This window comes from Salvelinus alpinus, chromosome 6, assembly GCF_045679555.1.
Source record: "Salvelinus alpinus chromosome 6, SLU_Salpinus.1, whole genome shotgun sequence".
Classification (NCBI taxonomy): domain Eukaryota; kingdom Metazoa; phylum Chordata; class Actinopteri; order Salmoniformes; family Salmonidae; genus Salvelinus; species Salvelinus alpinus.
The window spans coordinates 79815147-79835326 of record NC_092091.1 but is presented as its reverse complement, the minus strand read 5'-3'; the positions used below and the strand labels follow the sequence as shown (position 1 = coordinate 79835326).

The following is a 20180-nucleotide window of genomic DNA, read 5'->3' as shown; positions in this document are numbered from 1 at the left end:
TCTAGCCATGCTGGGGGGGCATCTGGGCTACAGGTCAGTATACCTCTAGCCATGCTGGGGGGGGGGGGGGCATCTGGGCTACAGGTCAGTATCCCTCTAGCCATGCTGGGGGGGGGGGGGGGGGCATCTGGGCTACAGGTCAGTATACCTCTAGCCATGCTGGGGGGGGGGGGGGCATCTGGGCTACAGGTCAGTATCCCTCTAGCCATGCTGGGGGGGGGGGGCATCTGGGCTACAGGTCAGTATACCTCTAGCCATGCTGGGGGGGGGGGGCATCTGGGCTACAGGTCAGTATACCTCTAGCCATGCTGGGGGGGGGGGGGGCGGCATCTGGGCTACAGGTCAGTATCCCTCTAGCCATGCTGGGGGGGGGGGGGCATCTGGGCTACAGGTCAGTATACCTCTAGCCATGCTGGGGGGGGGGGGGGGCATCTGGGCTACAGGTCAGTATACCTCTAGCCATGCTGGGGGGGGGGGGGGGGGGCGCATCTGGGCTACAGGTCAGTATCCCTCTAGCCATGCTGGGGGGGGCATCTGGGCTACAGGTCAGTATCCCTCTAGCCATGCTGGGGGGGGGAAATCTGGGCTACAGGTCAGTATACCTCTAGCCATGCTGGGGGGGGCATCTGGGCTACAGGTCAGTATACCTCTAGCCATGCTGGGGGGGCATCTGGGCTACAGGTCAGTATACCTCTAGCCATGCTGGGGGGGGGGGGGGGGCATCTGGGCTACAGGTCAGTATCCCTCTAGCCATGCTGGGGGGGGGGGGGGGCATCTGGGCTACAGGTCAGTATACCTCTAGCCATGCTGGGGGGGGGGGGGAATCTGGGCTACAGGTCAGTATCCCTCTAGCCATGCTGGGGGGGGGGGGGGCATCTGGGCTACAGGTCAGTATACCTCTAGCCATGCTGGGGGGGGGAATCTGGGCTACAGGTCAGTATCCCTCTAGCCATGCTGGGGGGGGCATCTGGGCTACAGGTCAGTATCCCTCTAGCCATGCTGGGGGGGGGGGGGCATCTGGGCTACAGGTCAGTATACCTCTAGCCATGCTGGGGGGGGGGGGGGGGGCATCTGGGCTACAGGTCAGTATCCCTCTAGCCATGCTGGGGGGGGCATCTGGGCTACAGGTCAGTATCCCTCTAGCCATGCTGGGGGGGGAAATCTGGGCTACAGGTCAGTATACCTCTAGCCATGCTGGGGGGGGCATCTGGGCTACAGGTCAGTATACCTCTAGCCATGCTGGGGGGGCATCTGGGCTACAGGTCAGTATACCTCTAGCCATGCTGGGGGGGGGGGGGGGCATCTGGGCTACAGGTCAGTATCCCTCTAGCCATGCTGGGGGGGGGGGGGGGGGCATCTGGGCTACAGGTCAGTATACCTCTAGCCATGCTGGGGGGGGGGGGGCATCTGGGCTACAGGTCAGTATCCCTCTAGCCATGCTGGGGGGGGGGGCATCTGGGCTACAGGTCAGTATACCTCTAGCCATGCTGGGGGGGGGGGAATCTGGGCTACAGGTCAGTATCCCTCTAGCCATGCTGGGGGGGGGCATCTGGGCTACAGGTCAGTATACCTCTAGCCATGCTGGGGGGGGGGGGGGGGGCATCTGGGCTACAGGTCAGTATCCCTCTAGCCATGCTGGGGGGGGGGGGGGCATCTGGGCTACAGGTCAGTATACCTCTAGCCATGCTGGGGGGGGGGGGGGGCATCTGGGCTACAGGTCAGTATCCCTCTAGCCATGCTGGGGGGGGGGGGGGCATCTGGGCTACAGGTCAGTATACCTCTAGCCATGCTGGGGGGGGGGGGGGAATCTGGGCTACAGGTCAGTATACCTCTAGCCATGCTGGGGGGGGGAAATCTGGGCTACAGGTCAGTATACCTCTAGCCATGCTGGGGGGGCATCTGGGCTACAGGTCAGTATACCTCTAGCCATGCTGGGGGGGCATCTGGGCTACAGGTCAGTATCCCTCTAGCCATGCTGGGGGGGGGGGGGGGCATCTGGGCTACAGGTCAGTATACCTCTAGCCATGCTGGGGGGGGGGGGGGGCATCTGGGCTACAGGTCAGTATCCCTCTAGCCATGCTGGGGGGGGGGGGCATCTGGGCTACAGGTCAGTATACCTCTAGCCATGCTGGGGGGGGGGGGGAATCTGGGCTACAGGTCAGTATCCCTCTAGCCATGCTGGGGGGGCATCTGCGCTACAGGTCAGTATCCCTCTAGCCATGCTGGGGGGGGGGGGGGGCATCTGGGCTACAGGTCAGTATACCTCTAGCCATGCTGGGGGGGGGGGGGGCATCTGGGCTACAGGTCAGTATCCCTCTAGCCATGCTGGGGGGGGGGGGGCATCTGGGCTACAGGTCAGTATACCTCTAGCCATGCTGGGGGGGGGGGGCATCTGGGCTACAGGTCAGTATACCTCTAGCCATGCTGGGGGGGGGGGGGGGCGGCATCTGGGCTACAGGTCAGTATATCTCTAGCCATGCTGGGGGGGGGGGGCATCTGGGCTACAGGTCAGTATACCTCTAGCCATGCTGGGGGGGGGGGGGGGCATCTGGGCTACAGGTCAGTATACCTCTAGCCATGCTGGGGGGGGGGGGGGGGGCATCTGGGCTACAGGTCAGTATCCCTCTAGCCATGCTGGGGGGGGCATCTGGGCTACAGGTCAGTATCCCTCTAGCCATGCTGGGGGGGGAAATCTGGGCTACAGGTCAGTATACCTCTAGCCATGCTGGGGGGGGCATCTGGGCTACAGGTCAGTATACCTCTAGCCATGCTGGGGGGGCATCTGGGCTACAGGTCAGTATACCTCTAGCCATGCTGGGGGGGGGGGGCATCTGGGCTACAGGTCAGTATCCCTCTAGCCATGCTGGGGGGGGGGGGGGCATCTGGGCTACAGGTCAGTATACCTCTAGCCATGCTGGGGGGGGGGAATCTGGGCTACAGGTCAGTATCCCTCTAGCCATGCTGGGGGGGGGGGGCATCTGGGCTACAGGTCAGTATACCTCTAGCCATGCTGGGGGGGGGGAATCTGGGCTACAGGTCAGTATCCCTCTAGCCATGCTGGGGGGGGCATCTGGGCTACAGGTCAGTATCCCTCTAGCCATGCTGGGGGGGGGGGGGCATCTGGGCTACAGGTCAGTATACCTCTAGCCATGCTGGGGGGGGGGGGGCATCTGGGCTACAGGTCAGTATCCCTCTAGCCATGCTGGGGGGGGCATCTGGGCTACAGGTCAGTATCCCTCTAGCCATGCTGGGGGGGGGAAATCTGGGCTACAGGTCAGTATACCTCTAGCCATGCTGGGGGGGGCATCTGGGCTACAGGTCAGTATACCTCTAGCCATGCTGGGGGGGCATCTGGGCTACAGGTCAGTATACCTCTAGCCATGCTGGGGGGGGGGGGGGGGCATCTGGGCTACAGGTCAGTATCCCTCTAGCCATGCTGGGGGGGGGGGGGGGGCATCTGGGCTACAGGTCAGTATACCTCTAGCCATGCTGGGGGGGGGGGGGGGGCATCTGGGCTACAGGTCAGTATCCCTCTAGCCATGCTGGGGGGGGGGGCATCTGGGCTACAGGTCAGTATACCTCTAGCCATGCTGGGGGGGGGGGAATCTGGGCTACAGGTCAGTATCCCTCTAGCCATGCTGGGGGGGGGCATCTGGGCTACAGGTCAGTATACCTCTAGCCATGCTGGGGGGGGGGGGGGGGGCATCTGGGCTACAGGTCAGTATCCCTCTAGCCATGCTGGGGGGGGGGGGGGGCATCTGGGCTACAGGTCAGTATACCTCTAGCCATGCTGGGGGGGGGGGGTATCTGGGCTACAGGTCAGTATCCCTCTAGCCATGCTGGGGGGGGGGGGGTCATCTGGGCTACAGGTCAGTATACCTCTAGCCATGCTGGGGGGGGGGGGAATCTGGGCTACAGGTCAGTATCCCTCTAGCCATGCTGGGGGGGGCATCTGGGCTACAGGTCAGTATCCCTCTAGCCATGCTGGGGGGGGGGGGCATCTGGGCTACAGGTCAGTATACCTCTAGCCATGCTGGGGGGGGGGGGGGGCATCTTGGCTACAGGTCAGTATACCTCTAGCCATGCTGGGGGGGGGGGGGGCATCTGGGCTACAGGTCAGTATACCTCTAGCCATGCTGGGGGGGGGGGGGGGCGGCATCTGGGCTACAGGTCAGTATTCCTCTAGCCATGCTGGGGGGGGGGCGGGCATCTGGGCTACAGGTCAGTATACCTCTAGCCATGCTGGGGGGGGGGGGGGCATTTGGGCTACAGGTCAGTATCCCTCTAGCCATGCTGGGGTGGGGGGGCATCTGGGCTACAGGTCAGTATACCTCTAGCCATGCTGGGGGGGGGCATCTGGGCTACAGGTCAGTATACCTCTAGCCATGCTGGGGGGGGGGGGGGGGGCATCTGGGCTACAGGTCAGTATCCCTCTAGCCATGCTGGGGGGGGCATCTGGGCTACAGGTCAGTATACCTCTAGCCATGCTGGGGGGGGGGGCATTTGGGCTACAGGTCAGTATCCCTCTAGCCATGCTGGGGGGGGGGGCATCTGGGCTACAGGTCAGTATACCTCTAGCCATGCTGGGGGGGGGCATCTGGGCTACAGGTCAGTATACCTCTAGCCATGCTGGGGGGGGGGGGGGGGCATCTGGGCTACAGGTCAGTATCCCTCTAGCCATGCTGGGGGGGGCATCTGGGCTACAGGTCAGTATCCCTCTAGCCATGCTGGGGGGGGAAATCTGGGCTACAGGTCAGTATACCTCTAGCCATGCTGGGGGGGGCATCTGGGCTACAGGTCAGTATACCTCTAGCCATGCTGGGGGGGCATCTGGGCTACAGGTCAGTATACCTCTAGCCATGCTGGGGGGGGGGGGGGGCATCTGGGCTACAGGTCAGTATCCCTCTAGCCATGCTGGGGGGGGGGAATCTGGGCTACAGGTCAGTATCCCTCTAGCCATGCTGGGGGGGGCATCTGGGCTACAGGTCAGTATCCCTCTAGCCATGCTGGGGGGGGGGGGCATCTGGGCTACAGGTCAGTATACCTCTAGCCATGCTGGGGGGGGGGGGGGGGGGGGCATCTGGGCTACAGGTCAGTATACCTCTAGCCATGCTGGGGGGGGGAAATCTGGGCTACAGGTCAGTATACCTCTAGCCATGCTGGGGTGGGGGGGGCGGCATCTGGGCTACAGGTCAGTATTCCTCTAGCCATGCTGGGGGGGGGGGGGGGCATCTGGGCTACAGGTCAGTATACCTCTAGCCATGCTGGGGGGGGGGGGGGGGGGCATCTGGGCTACAGGTCAGTATACCTCTAGCCATGCTGGGGGGGGGGGGCGGCATCTGGGCTACAGGTCAGTATTCCTCTAGCCATGCTGGGGGGGGGTGGCATCTGGGCTACAGGTCAGTATACCTCTAGCCATGCTGGGGGGGGGGGGCGGCATCTGGGCTACAGGTCAGTATTCCTCTAGCCATGCTGGGGGGGGGGGGGGCATCTGGGCTACAGGTCAGTATACCTCTAGCCATGCTGGGGGGGGGGGGCATTTGGGCTACAGGTCAGTATACCTCTAGCCATGCTGGGGGGGCATCTGGGCTACAGGTCAGTATACCTCTAGCCATGCTGGGGGGGGGGGGGCATCTGGGCTACAGGTCAGTATCCCTCTAGCCATGCTGGGGGGGGGGGGCATCTGGGCTACAGGTCAGTATCCCTCTTGCCATGCTGGGGGGGGGGGGGCATCTGGGCTACAGGTCAGTATACCTCTAGCCATGCGGGGGGGGGGGCATCTGGGTTACAGGTCAGTATCCCTCTAGCCATGCTGGGGGGGGCATCTGGGTTACAGGTCAGTATACCTCTAGCCATGCTGGGGGGGGGGGGCATCTGGGCTACTGGTCAGTATACCTATAGCCATGCTGGGGGGGGCCATCTGGGCTACAGGTCAGTATCCCTCTAGCCATGCTGGGGGGGGGGGGGGGGCATCTGGGCTACAGGTCAGTATACCTCTAGCCATGCTGGGGGGGGGGGGCATTTGGGCTACAGGTCAGTATACCTCTAGCCATGCTGGGGGGGCATCTGGGCTACAGGTCAGTATACCTCTAGCCATGCTGGGGGGGGGGGGGGGGCATCTGGGCTACAGGTCAGTATCCCTCTAGCCATGCTGGGGGGGGGGGCATCTGGGCTACAGGTCAGTATACCTCTAGCCATGCTGGGGGGGGGGGGGGCATCTGGGCTACAGGTCAGTATCCCTCTTGCCATGCTGGGGGGGGGGGCATCTGGGCTACAGGTCAGTATACCTCTAGCCATGCGGGGGGGGGGGCATCTGGGTTACAGGTCAGTATCCCTCTAGCCATGCTGGGGGGGGCATCTGGGTTACAGGTCAGTATACCTCTAGCCATGCTGGGGGGGGGGGGGGGCATCTGGGCTACTGGTCAGTATACCTATAGCCATGCTGGGGGGGGCCATCTGGGCTACAGGTCAGTATCCCTCTAGCCATGCTGGGGGGGGGGGGGGGCATCTGGGCTACAGGTCAGTATACCTCTAGCCATGCGGGGGGGGCATCTGGGTTACAGGTCAGTATCCCTCTAGCCATGCTGGGGGGGGCATCTGGGTTACAGGTCAGTATACCTCTAGCCATGCTGGGGGGGGGCATCTGGGTTACAGGTCAGTATACCTCTAGCCATGCTGGGGGGGGGCATCTGGGCTACTGGTCAGTATACCTCTAGCCATGCTGGGGGGGGCCATCTGGGCTACAGGTCAGTATCCCTCTAGCCATGCTGGGGGGGGGGGGGCATCTGGGCTACAGGTCAGTATACCTCTAGCCATGCTGGGGGGGGCATCTGGGCTACAGGTCAGTATACCTCTAGCCATGCTGGGGGGGGGGGGGCATCTGGGCTACAGGTCAGTATACCTCTAGCCATGCTGGGGGGGGGGGGGGGGGCATCTGGGCTACAGGTCAGTATCCCTCTAGCCATGCTGGGGGGGGGGGGGGGCATCTGGGCTACAGGTCAGTATACCTCTAGCCATGCTGGGGGGGGCATCTGGGCTACAGGTCAGTATACCTCTAGCCATGCTGGGGGGGGGGGGGGCATCTGGGCTACAGGTCAGTATACCTCTAGCCATGCTGGGGGGGGCATCTGGGCTACAGGTCAGTATACCTCTAGCCATGCTGGGGGGGGGGGGGGCATCTGGGCTACAGGTCAGTATACCTCTAGCCATGCTGGGGGGGGCATCTGGGCTACAGGTCAGTATACCTCTAGCCATGCTGGGGGGGGGGGGGGCCATCTGGGCTACAGGTCAGTATACCTCTAGCCATGCTGGGGGGGGGGGGGGCGCATCTGGGCTACAGGTCAGTATACCTCTAGCCATGCTGGGGGGGGCATCTGGGCTACAGGTCAGTATACCTCTAGCCATGCTGGGGGGGGGGGGGCATCTGGGCTACAGGTCAGTATACCTCTAGCCATGCTGGGGGGGGCATCTGGGCTAAAGGTCAGTATACCTCTAGCCATGCTGGGGGGGGGGGCATCTGGGCTACAGGTCAGTATCCCTCTAGCCATGCTGGGGGGGGGGGGCGCATCTGGGCTACAGGTCAGTATACCTCTAGCCATGCTGGGGGGGGGGGGCATCTGGGCTACAGGTCAGTATACCTCTAGCCATAATGGGGGGGGGGCATCTGGGTTACAGGTCAGTATACCTCTAGCCATGCTGGGGGGGGGGGGGCGCATCTGGGCTACAGGTCAGTATACCTCTAGCCATGCTGGGGGGGGGGGGGGGGCATCTGGGCTACAGGTCAGTATCCCTCTAGCCATGCTGGGGGGGGGGGGTGCATCTGGGCTACAGGTCAGTATACCTCTAGCCATGCTGGGGGGGGCATCTGGGTTACAGGTCAGTATACCTCTAGCCATGCTGGGGGGGGCCATCTGGGCTACAGGTCAGTATCCCTCTAGCCATGCTGGGGGGGGGGCATCTGGGCTACAGGTCAGTATACTTCTAGCCATGCTGGGGGGGGGGGGGGGCATCTGGGCTACAGGTCAGTATACCTCTAGCCATGCTGGGGGGGGGCATCTGGGCTACAGGTCAGTATACCTCTAGCCATACTGGGGGGGGGGGGGGCATCTGGGCTACAGGTCAGTATACCTCTAGCCATGCTGGGGGGGGGGGGGGGGCATCTGGGCTACAGGTCAGTATACCTCTAGCCATGCTGGGGGGGGGGGAATCTGGGCTACAGGTCAGTATACCTCTATCCATGCTGGGGTGGGGGCATCTGGGCTACAGGTCAGTATACCTCTAGCCATACTGGGGGGGGCATCTGGGCTACAGGTCAGTATCCCTCTAGCCATGCTGGGGGGAAATCTGGGCTACAGGTCAGTATACCTCTAGCCATGCTGGGGGGGGCATCTGGGCTACAGGTCAGTATACCTCTAGCCATGCTGGGGGGGCATCTGGGCTACAGGTCAGTATACCTCTAGCCATGCTGGGGGGGGGGGGGGGCATCTGGGCTACAGGTCAGTATCCCTCTAGCCATGCTGGGGGGGGGGGGGGCATCTGGGCTACAGGTCAGTATACCTCTAGCCATGCTGGGGGGGGGGGGGGGCATCTGGGCTACAGGTCAGTATCCCTCTAGCCATGCTGGGGGGGGGGGGCATCTGGGCTACAGGTCAGTATACCTCTAGCCATGCTGGGGGGGGGGAATCTGGGCTACAGGTCAGTATCCCTCTAGCCATGCTGGGGGGGGCATCTGGGCTACAGGTCAGTATACCTCTAGCCATGCTGGGGGGGCATCTGGGCTACAGGTCAGTATACCTCTAGCCATGCTGGGGGGGGGGGGGGGCATCTGGGCTACAGGTCAGTATCCCTCTAGCCATGCTGGGGGGGGGGGGGGGGGGCATCTGGGCTACAGGTCAGTATACCTCTAGCCATGCTGGGGGGGGGGGGGGGGCATCTGGGCTACAGGTCAGTATCCCTCTAGCCATGCTGGGGGGGGGGGCATCTGGGCTACAGGTCAGTATACCTCTAGCCATGCTGGGGGGGGGAATCTGGGCTACAGGTCAGTATCCCTCTAGCCATGCTGGGGGGGGCATCTGGGCTACAGGTCAGTATCCCTCTAGCCATGCTGGGGGGGGGGGGGCATCTGGGCTACAGGTCAGTATACCTCTAGCCATGCTGGGGGGGGGGGGGGGGGCGCATCTGGGCTACAGGTCAGTATCCCTCTAGCCATGCTGGGGGGGGCATCTGGGCTACAGGTCAGTATCCCTCTAGCCATGCTGGGGGGGGCATCTGGGCTACAGGTCAGTATCCCTCTAGCCATGCTGGGGGGGGAAATCTGGGCTACAGGTCAGTATACCTCTAGCCATGCTGGGGGGGGCATCTGGGCTACAGGTCAGTATACCTCTAGCCATGCTGGGGGGGCATCTGGGCTACAGGTCAGTATACCTCTAGCCATGCTGGGGGGGGGGGGGGGGGGGGATCTGGGCTACAGGTCAGTATCCCTCTAGCCATGCTGGGGGGGGGGGGGGGCATCTGGGCTACAGGTCAGTATACCTCTAGCCATGCTGGGGGGGGGGGGGCATCTGGGCTACAGGTCAGTATCCCTCTAGCCATGCTGGGGGGGGGGGGGGGCATCTGGGCTACAGGTCAGTATACCTCTAGCCATGCTGGGGGGGGGGGGGAATCTGGGCTACAGGTCAGTATCCCTCTAGCCATGCTGGGGGGGGCATCTGGGCTACAGGTCAGTATCCCTCTAGCCATGCTGGGGGGGGGGGGCATCTGGGCTACAGGTCAGTATACCTCTAGCCATGCTGGGGGGGGGGGGGCATCTGGGCTACAGGTCAGTATACCTCTAGCCATGCTGGGGGGGGGGGGCGGCATCTGGGCTACAGGTCAGTATTCCTCTAGCCATGCTGGGGGGGGGGGGGGCGGGCATCTGGGCTACAGGTCAGTATACCTCTAGCCATGCTGGGGGGGGGGGGGCATTTGGGCTACAGGTCAGTATCCCTCTAGCCATGCTGGGGGGGGGGGGGCATCTGGGCTACAGGTCAGTATACCTCTAGCCATGCTGGGGGGGGGGGGGGCGGGCATCTGGGCTACAGGTCAGTATACCTCTAGCCATGCTGGGGGGGGGGGGGGCATTTGGGCTACAGGTCAGTATCCCTCTAGCCATGCTGGGGGGGGGGGGCATCTGGGCTACAGGTCAGTATACCTCTAGCCATGCTGGGGGGGGGGGGCATCTGGGCTACAGGTCAGTATACCTCTAGCCATGCTGGGGGGGGGGGGGCATCTGGGCTACAGGTCAGTATACCTCTAGCCATGCTGGGGGGGGGCATCTGGGCTACAGGTCAGTATCCCTCTAGCCATGCTGGGGGGAAATCTGGGCTACAGGTCAGTATACCTCTAGCCATGCTGGGGGGGGCATCTGGGCTACAGGTCAGTATACCTCTAGCCATGCTGGGGGGGCATCTGGGCTACAGGTCAGTATCCCTCTAGCCATGCTGGGGGGGGGGGGGCATCTGGGCTACAGGTCAGTATACCTCTAGCCATGCTGGGGGGGGGGGCATCTGGGCTACAGGTCAGTATACCTCTAGCCATGCTGGGGGGGAAATCTGTGCTACAGGTCAGTATACCTCTAGCCATGCTGGGGTGGGGGGGCGGCATCTGGGCTACAGGTCAGTATTCCTCTAGCCATGCTGGGGGGGGGGGGGGGGGCATCTGGGCTACAGGTCAGTATACCTCTAGCCATGCTGGGGGGGGGGGGGGGCATCTGGGCTACAGGTCAGTATACCTCTAGCCATGCTGGGGGGGGGGCGGCATCTGGGCTACAGGTCAGTATTCCTCTAGCCATGCTGGGGGGGGGGGGCATCTGGGCTACAGGTCAGTATACCTCTAGCCATGCTGGGGGGGGGGGGGCATTTGGGCTACAGGTCAGTATACCTCTAGCCATGCTGGGGGGGCATCTGGGCTACAGGTCAGTATACCTCTAGCCATGCTGGGGGGGGGGGGGGGCATCTGGGCTACAGGTCAGTATCCCTCTAGCCATGCTGGGGGGGGGGGGGGCATCTGGGCTACAGGTCAGTATACCTCTAGCCATGCTGGGGGGGGGCATCTGGGCTACAGGTCAGTATCCCTCTAGCCATGCTGGGGGGGGGAAATCTGGGCTACAGGTCAGTATACCTCTAGCCATGCTGGGGGGGGCATCTGGGCTACAGGTCAGTATACCTCTAGCCATGCTGGGGGGGCATCTGGGCTACAGGTCAGTATCCCTCTAGCCATGCTGGGGGGGGGGGGGGGCATCTGGGCTACAGGTCAGTATACCTCTAGCCATGCTGGGGGGGGGGGCATCTGGGCTACAGGTCAGTATACCTCTAGCCATGCTGGGGGGGAAATCTGGGCTACAGGTCAGTATACCTCTAGCCATGCTGGGGTGGGGGGGCGGCATCTGGGCTACAGGTCAGTATTCCTCTAGCCATGCTGGGGGGGGGGGGGGGCATCTGGGCTACAGGTCAGTATACCTCTAGCCATGCTGGGGGGGGGGGGGGGCATCTGGGCTACAGGTCAGTATACCTCTAGCCATGCTGGGGGGGGGGGGGCGGCATCTGGGCTACAGGTCAGTATTCCTCTAGCCATGCTGGGGGGGGGGGGCATCTGGGCTACAGGTCAGTATACCTCTAGCCATGCTGGGGGGGGGGGGCATTTGGGCTACAGGTCAGTATACCTCTAGCCATGCTGGGGGGGCATCTGGGCTACAGGTCAGTATACCTCTAGCCATGCTGGGGGGGGGGGGGGGGCATCTGGGCTACAGGTCAGTATCCCTCTAGCCATGCTGGGGGGGGGGGCATCTGGGCTACAGGTCAGTATACCTCTAGCCATGCTGGGGGGGGGGGGGGCATCTGGGCTACAGGTCAGTATCCCTCTAGCCATGCTGGGGGGGGGGGGGGGCATCTGGGCTACAGGTCAGTATACCTCTAGCCATGCGGGGGGGGGGGCATCTGGGTTACAGGTCAGTATCCCTCTAGCCATGCTGGGGGGGGCATCTGGGTTACAGGTCAGTATACCTCTAGCCATGCTGGGGGGGGGGGCATCTGGGCTACTGGTCAGTATACCTCTAGCCATGCTGGGGGGGGCCATCTGGGCTACAGGTCAGTATCCCTCTAGCCATGCTGGGGGGGGGCATCTGGGCTACAGGTCAGTATCCCTCTAGCCATGCTGGGGGGGGGGGGCATCTGGGCTACAGGTCAGTATACCTCTAGCCATGCGGGGGGGGGGCATCTGGGTTACAGGTCAGTATCCCTCTAGCCATGCTGGGGGGGGCATCTGGGTTACAGGTCAGTATACCTCTAGCCATGCTGGGGGGGGGCATCTGGGTTACAGGTCAGTATACCTCTAGCCATGCTGGGGGGGGGCATCTGGGCTACTGGTCAGTATACCTCTAGCCATGCTGGGGGGGGCCATTTGGGCTACAGGTCAGTATCCCTCTAGCCATGCTGGGGGGGGGGGGCATCTGGGCTACAGGTCAGTATACCTCTAGCCATGCTGGGGGGGGCATCTGGGCTACAGGTCAGTATACCTCTAGCCATGCTGGGGGGGGGGGGGGGCATCTGGGCTACAGGTCAGTATACCTCTAGCCATGCTGGGGGGGGCATCTGGGCTACAGGTCAGTATACCTCTAGCCATGCTGGGGGGGGGGGGGGCCATCTGGGCTACAGGTCAGTATACCTCTAGCCATGCTGGGGGGGGGGGGGGGGGCATCTGGGCTACAGGTCAGTATCCCTCTAGCCATGCTGGGGGGGGGGGGGCATCTGGGCTACAGGTCAGTATACCTCTAGCCATGCGGGGGGGGGGGGCATCTGGGTTACAGGTCAGTATCCCTCTAGCCATGCTGGGGGGGGCATCTGGGTTACAGGTCAGTATACCTCTAGCCATGCTGGGGGGGGGGCATCTGGGCTACTGGTCAGTATACCTCTAGCCATGCTGGGGGGGGCCATCTGGGCTACAGGTCAGTATCCCTCTAGCCATGCTGGGGGGGGCATCTGGGCTACAGGTCAGTATCCCTCTAGCCATGCTGGGGGGGGGGGGGGGCATCTGGGCTACAGGTCAGTATACCTCTAGCCATGCGGGGGGGGGCATCTGGGTTACAGGTCAGTATCCCTCTAGCCATGCTGGGGGGGGCATCTGGGTTACAGGTCAGTATACCTCTAGCCATGCTGGGGGGGGGCATCTGGGTTACAGGTCAGTATACCTCTAGCCATGCTGGGGGGGGGCATCTGGGCTACTGGTCAGTATACCTCTAGCCATGCTGGGGGGGGCCATCTGGGCTACAGGTCAGTATCCCTCTAGCCATGCTGGGGGGGGGGGGGCATCTGGGCTACAGGTCAGTATACCTCTAGCCATGCTGGGGGGGGCATCTGGGCTACAGGTCAGTATACCTCTAGCCATGCTGGGGGGGGGGGGGGCATCTGGGCTACAGGTCAGTATACCTCTAGCCATGCTGGGGGGGGCATCTGGGCTACAGGTCAGTATACCTCTAGCCATGCTGGGGGGGGGGGGCCATCTGGGCTACAGGTCAGTATACCTCTAGCCATGCTGGGGGGGGGGGGGGGCATCTGGGCTACAGGTCAGTATACCTCTAGCCATGCTGGGGGGGGCATCTGGGCTACAGGTCAGTATACCTCTAGCCATGCTGGGGGGGGGGGCATCTGGGCTACAGGTCAGTATACCTCTAGCCATGCTGGGGGGGGCATCTGGGCTAAAGGTCAGTATACCTCTAGCCATGCTGGGGGGGGGGCATCTGGGCTACAGGTCAGTATCCCTCTAGCCATGCTGGGGGGGGGGGGGGGCGCATCCTGGGCTACAGGTCAGTATACCTCTAGCCATGCTGGGGGGGGGGGGCATCTGGGCTACAGGTCAGTATACCTCTAGCCATGCTGGGGGGGGCATCTGGGCTACAGGTCAGTATACCTCTAGCCATGCTGGGGGGGGGGGCATCTGGGCTACAGGTCAGTATACCTCTAGCCATGCTGGGGGGGGCATCTGGGCTAAAGGTCAGTATACCTCTAGCCATGCTGGGGGGGGGGCATCTGGGCTACAGGTCAGTATCCCTCTAGCCATGCTGGGGGGGGGGGGCGCATCTGGGCTACAGGTCAGTATACCTCTAGCCATGCTGGGGGGGGGGCATCTGGGCTACAGGTCAGTATACCTCTAGCCATAATGGGGTGGGGCATCTGGGTTACAGGTCAGTATACCTCTAGCCATGCTGGGGGGGGGGGGGGGCATCTGGGCTACAGGTCAGTATACCTCTAGCCATGCTGGGGGGGGGGGGGGGGCATCTGGGCTACAGGTCAGTATCCCTCTAGCCATGCTGGGGGGGGGGTGCATCTGGGCTACAGGTCAGTATACCTCTAGCCATGCTGGGGGGGGCATCTGGGTTACAGGTCAGTATACCTCTAGCCATGCTGGGGGGGGCCATCTGGGCTACAGGTCAGTATCCCTCTAGCCATGCTGGGGGGGGGCATCTGGGCTACAGGTCAGTATACTTCTAGCCATGCTGGGGGGGGGGGGGGCATCTGGGCTACAGGTCAGTATCCCTCTAGCCATGCTGGGGGGGGCATCTGGGCTACAGGTCAGTATACTTCTAGCCATGCTGGGGGGGGGGGGGCATCTGGGCTACAGGTCAGTATACCTCTAGCCATGCTGGGGGGGGGCATCTGGGCTACAGGTCAGTATACCTCTAGCCATGCTGGGGGGGGGGGGGGCATCTGGGCTACAGGTCAGTATACCTCTAGCCATGCTGGGGGGGGGGGGGGGCATCTGGGCTACAGGTCAGTATACCTCTAGCCATGCTGGGGGGGGGAATCTGGGCTACAGGTCAGTATACCTCTATCCATGCTGGGGTGGGGGCATCTGGGCTACAGGTCAGTATACCTCTAGCCATGCTGGGGGGAGGGCATCTGGGCTACAGGTCAGTATACCTCTAGCCATGCTGGGGGGGGCCATCTGGGCTACAGGTCAGTATACCTCTAGCCATGCTGGGGGGGGGGGGGCGGGCATCTGGGCTACAGGTCAGTATACCTCTAGCCATGCTGGGGGGGGGGGGGGGCATCTGGGCTACAGGTCAGTTTACCTCTAGCCATGCTGGGGGGGGGGGGGGGCGGGGCATCTGGGCTACAGGTCAGTATACCTCTAGCCATGCTGGGGGGGGGGGGCATCTGGGCTACAGGTCAGTATACCTCTAGCCATGCTGGGGGGGGGGGGCATCTGGGCTACAGGTCAGTATACCTCTAGCCATGCTGGGGGGGGGGGGGGCATCTGGGCTACAGGTCAGTATACCTCTAGCCATGCTGGGGGGGGGGGGCATCTGGGCTACAGGTCAGTATACCTCTATCCATGCTGGGGTGGGGGCATCTGGGCTACAGGTCAGTATACCTCTAGCCATGCTGGGGGGGGAGGGCATCTGGGCTACAGGTCAGTATACCTCTAGCCATGCTGGGGGGGGGGGCCATCTGGGCTACAGGTCAGTATACCTCTAGCCATGCTGGGGGGGAATCTGGGCTACAGGTCAGTATACCTCTAGCCATGCTGGGGGGGGGCATCTGGGCTACAGGTCAGTATACCTCTAGCCATGCTGGGGGGGGGGCATCTGGGCTACAGGTCAGTATACCTCTAGCCATGCTGGGGGGGGGGGGCCATCTGGGCTACAGGTCAGTATACCTCTAGCCATGCTGGGGGGGGGGGCATCTGGGCTACAGGTCAGTATACCTCTAGCCATGCTGGGGTGGGGGCATCTGGGCTACAGGTCAGTATACCTCTAGCCATGCTGGGGGGGGAGGGCATCTGGGCTACAGGTCAGTATACCTCTAGCCATGCTGGGGGGGCCATCTGGGCTACAGGTCAGTATACCTCTAGCCATGCTGGGGGGGGGGGGGCCATCTGGGCTACAGGTCAGTATCCCTCTAGCCATGCTGGGGGGGGGGGGGGGGCATCTGGGCTACAGGTCAGTATACCTCTAGCCATGCTGGGGGGGGGGCATCTGGGCTACAGGTCAGTATACCTCTAGCCATGCTGGGGGGGGGGCATCTGGGCTACAGGTCAGTATACCTCTAGCCATGCTGGGGGGGGGGGGGGCATCTGGGCTACAGGTCAGTATACCTCTAGCCATGCTGGGGGGGGGGGGCATCTGGGCTACAGGTCAGTATACCTCTAGCCATGCTGGGGGGGGGGGAATCTGGGCTACAGGTCAGTATACCTCTATCCATGCTGGGGTGGGGGCATCTGGGCTACAGGTCAGTATACCTCTAGCCATGCTGGGGGGGGGAGGGCATCTGGGCTACAGGTCAGTATACCTCTAGCCATGCTGGGGGGGGGCCATCTGGGCTACAGGTCAGTATACCTCTAGCCATGCTGGGGGGGGGGGGGCATCTGGGCTACAGGTCAGTATACCTCTAGCCATGCTGGGGGGGGCATCTGGGCTACAGGTCAGAATACCTCTAGCCATGCTGGGGGGGGGGGGGGGCATCTGGGCTACAGGTCAGTATCCCTCTAGCCATGCTGGGGGGGGGGGGGCATCTGGGCTACAGGTCAGTATCCCTCTAGCCATGCTGGGGAGGGGGCATCTGGTCTACAGGTCAGTATACCTCTAGCCATGCTGGGGGGGGGGCCCATCTGGGCTACAGGTCAGTATCCCTCTAGCCATGCTGGGGGGGGGGGGGGCATCTGGGCTACAGGTCAGTATACCTCTAGCCATGCTGGGGGGGGGGGCATCTGGGCTACAGGTCAGTATACCTCTAGCCATGCTGGGGGGGGGGGGCATCTGGGCTACAGGTCAGTATACCTCTAGCCATGCTGGGGGGGGGGGCATCTGGGCTACAGGTCAGTATACCTCTAGCCATGCTGGGGGGGGGGGCATCTGGGCTACAGGTCAGTATCCCTCTAGCCATGCTGGGGGGGGGGGGGGGCATCTGGGCTACAGGTCAGTATCCCTCTAGCCATGCTGGGGAGGGGGCATCTGGTCTACAGGTCAGTATACCTCTAGCCATGCTGGGGGGGGGGGCCATCTGGGCTACAGGTCAGTATCCCTCTAGCCATGCTGGGGGGGGGGGGGGGGCATCTGGGCTACAGGTCAGTATACCTCTAGCCATGCTGGGGGGGGGGGCATCTGGGCTACAGGTCAGTATACCTCTAGCCATGCTGGGGGGGGGGGGCATCTGGGCTACAGGTCAGTATACCTCTAGCCATGCTGGGGGGGGGGCATCTGGGCTACAGGTCAGTATACCTCTAGCCATGCTGGGGGGGGGGCATCTGGGCTACAGGTCAGTATACCTCTAGCCATGCTGGGGGAGGGCATCTGGGCTACAGGTCAGTATACCTCTAGCCATGCTGGGGGGGTGGGGCATCTGGGCTACAGGTCAGTATACCTCTAGCCATGCTGGGGGGGGGCGGCATCTGGGCTACAGGTCAGTATACCTCTAGCCATGCTGGGGGGGGCCATCTGGGCTAGGGGGGGCCATCTGGGCCACAGGTCAGTATACCTCTAGCCATGCTGGGGGGGGCATCTGGGCTAGGGGGGGCCATCTGGGCTACAGGTCAGTATACCTCTAGCCATGCTGGGGGGGGGCATCTGGGCTACAGGTCAGTATACCTCTAGCCATGCTGGGGGGGGCCACAGGTCAGTATCCCTCTAGCCATGCTGGGGGGTAGGGCCATCTGGGCTAGGTCAGTATCCCTCTAGCCATGCTGGGGGGGGGGGGTAGGGTCTGGGCTATAGGTCAGTATCCCTCTAGCCATGCTGGGGGGGGGGGGGGGGGCATCTGGGCTACAGGTCAGTATACCTCTAGCCATGCTGGGGGGGGGGCCATCTGGGCTACAGGTCAGTATACCTCTAGCCATGCTGGGGGGGGGGGGCATCTGGGCTACAGGTCAGTATCCCTCTAGCCATGCTGGGGGGGGGGGGCATCTGGGCTACAGGTCAGTATACCTCTAGCCATGCTGGGGGGGGGCATCTGGGCTACAGGTCAGTATTTAATCCGTGTGTGTTTGTGTAGGTAACATCACGGTGGTCCCCATAGTGAAAACCATCGGTCTGGGTCTGGGCCTCCTCATCTGGGCCTCTTTCAACCTCCTCATTGGTTGGGCAAGCTCCAGGTACACGCGTGCACACACACACCTCACACACACCTCACGCACACACACCTCACACACACCTCACGCACACACACCTCACACACACACACCTCACGCACACACACCTCACGCACACACACCTCACGCACGCTCACACCTCACTCACCCTCACACACACACACACACACCTCACGCACACACACCTCACGCACGCTCACACCTCACGCACACACACACACCCTTACAGTACCGTGTGTGTGTCTCTAGGTTTGGCTGGTTTGGGATCGATGCTGAGGAAGTTTCTAACCCAACACTCAACTACTGTGGAGCAGGATGCTGTCTGCTCAGGTAATGAGGGGTGGTGGTGGGGTGGAGCAGGATGCTGTCTGCTCAGGTAATGAGGGGTGGTGGGGTGGAGCAGGATGCTGTCTGCTCAGGTAATGAGGGGGGGTGGGGTGGAGCAGGATGCTGTCTGCTCAGGTAATGAGGGGTGGTGGTGGGGTGGAGCAGGATACTGTCTGCTCAGGTAATGAGGGGTGGTGGGGTGGAGCAGGATGCTGTCTGCTCAGGTAATGAGGGGTGGTGGGGTGGAGCAGGATGCTGTCTGCTCAGGTAATGAGGGGTGGTGGGGTGGAGCAGGATGCTGTCTGCTCAGGTAATGAGGGGTGGTGGGGTGGAGCAGGATGGTGTCTGCTCAGGTAATGAGGGGTGGTGTGGTGGAACAGGGTGTGGAGCAGGATGCTGTCTGCTCAGGTAATGAGGGGTGGTGGGGTGTAACAGGGTGTGGAGCAGGATGCTGTCTGCTCAGGTAATGAGGGGTGGTGGTGGGGTGGAGCAGGATGCTGTCTGCTCAGGTAATGAGGGGTGGTGGGGTGTAACAGGTGTGGAGCAGGATGCTGTCTGCTCAGGTAATGAGGGGTGGTGGTGGGGTGGAGCAGGATGTGGAGCATGATGCTGTCTGCTCAGGTAATGAGGGGGGGTGGGGTGGAGCAGGATGCTGTCTGCTCAGGTAATGAGGGGGGGTGGGGTGGAGCAGGATGTGGAGCAGGATGCTGTCTGCTCAGGTAATGAGGGGTGGTGGGGTGGAGCAGGGTGTGGAGCAGGATGCTGTCTGCTCAGGTAATGAGGGGTGGTGGGGTGGAGCAGGATGCTGTCTGCTCAGGTAATGAGGGGTGGTGGTGGGGTGGAGCAGGATGCTGTCTGCTCAGGTAATGAGGGGGGGTGGGGGGGGGGTGGAGCAGGATGCTGTCTGCTCAGGTAATGAGGGGGGGTGGGGTGGAGCAGGATGCTGTCTGCTCAGGTAATGAGGGGGGGTGGTTGGGTGGAGCAGGATGCTGTCTGCTCAGGTAATGAGGGGTGGTGGTGGGGTGGAGCAGGATGCTGTCTGCTCAGGTAATGAGGGGTGGTGGGGTGGAGCAGGATGCTGTCTGCTCAGGTAATGAGGGGTGGTGGTGGTGGGGTGGAGCAGGATGCTGTCTGCTCAGGTAATGAGGGGTGGTGGGGTGGAGCAGGATGCTGTCTGCTCAGGTAATGAGGGGTGGTGGTGGGGTGGAGCAGGATACTGTCTGCTCAGGTAATGAGGGGTGGTGGTGGGGTGGAGCAGGGTGTGGAGCAGGATGCTGTCTGCTCAGGTAATGAGGGGGGTGGGGTGGAGCAGGATGCTGTCTGCTCAGGTAATGAGGGGGGGTGAGGTGTAACAGGGTGTGGAGCAGGATGCTGTCTGCTCAGGTAATGAGGGGGGGGGGTGTAACAGGGTGTGGAGGGGTGGAGTTGTGTAACATGGTGTATGGTGGTGTGTAACAGTGTGGTGTGTAACAGTGTGGTGTGTAACAGTGTGGTGTGTAACAGGGTGTGGAGTGGTGTAACAGGGTGTGTAACAGGGTGGAGTGGTGTGTAACGGTGTGGAGGGGTGTGGAGGGGTGTGTAACGGAGTGTGTAACGGTGTTCTCTCTCCTCAGTGCTGGAATCTTCTTCTTTGTGAAGAGTGATGTTCACAGTCAGTCCTCCAGACCAGAGGAAGAGGAGCCACTACTCCTAGACGGGGTGAGACACACTGTTCCCAGCTTCAGTCACTCCTACTG

At 62.5% G+C, this 20180-nt stretch overlaps 1 protein-coding gene across 2 annotated transcripts in view; it reads left to right on the top strand.

Moving 5' to 3' along the window:
- Positions 1-20180, top strand: part of LOC139579442 (transmembrane protein 144-like) — a 47253-nt gene that overhangs the window by 14425 nt on the left and 12648 nt on the right. For both annotated transcript variants that reach the window (XM_071408115.1, XM_071408113.1), the window contains exons 4-6: positions 18021-18120; positions 18367-18447; positions 20058-20142. In XM_071408115.1, coding sequence (XP_071264216.1) covers positions 18021-18120; positions 18367-18447; positions 20058-20142 — 266 coding nt within the window. The remainder of the gene's footprint in view (positions 1-18020; positions 18121-18366; positions 18448-20057; positions 20143-20180) is intronic.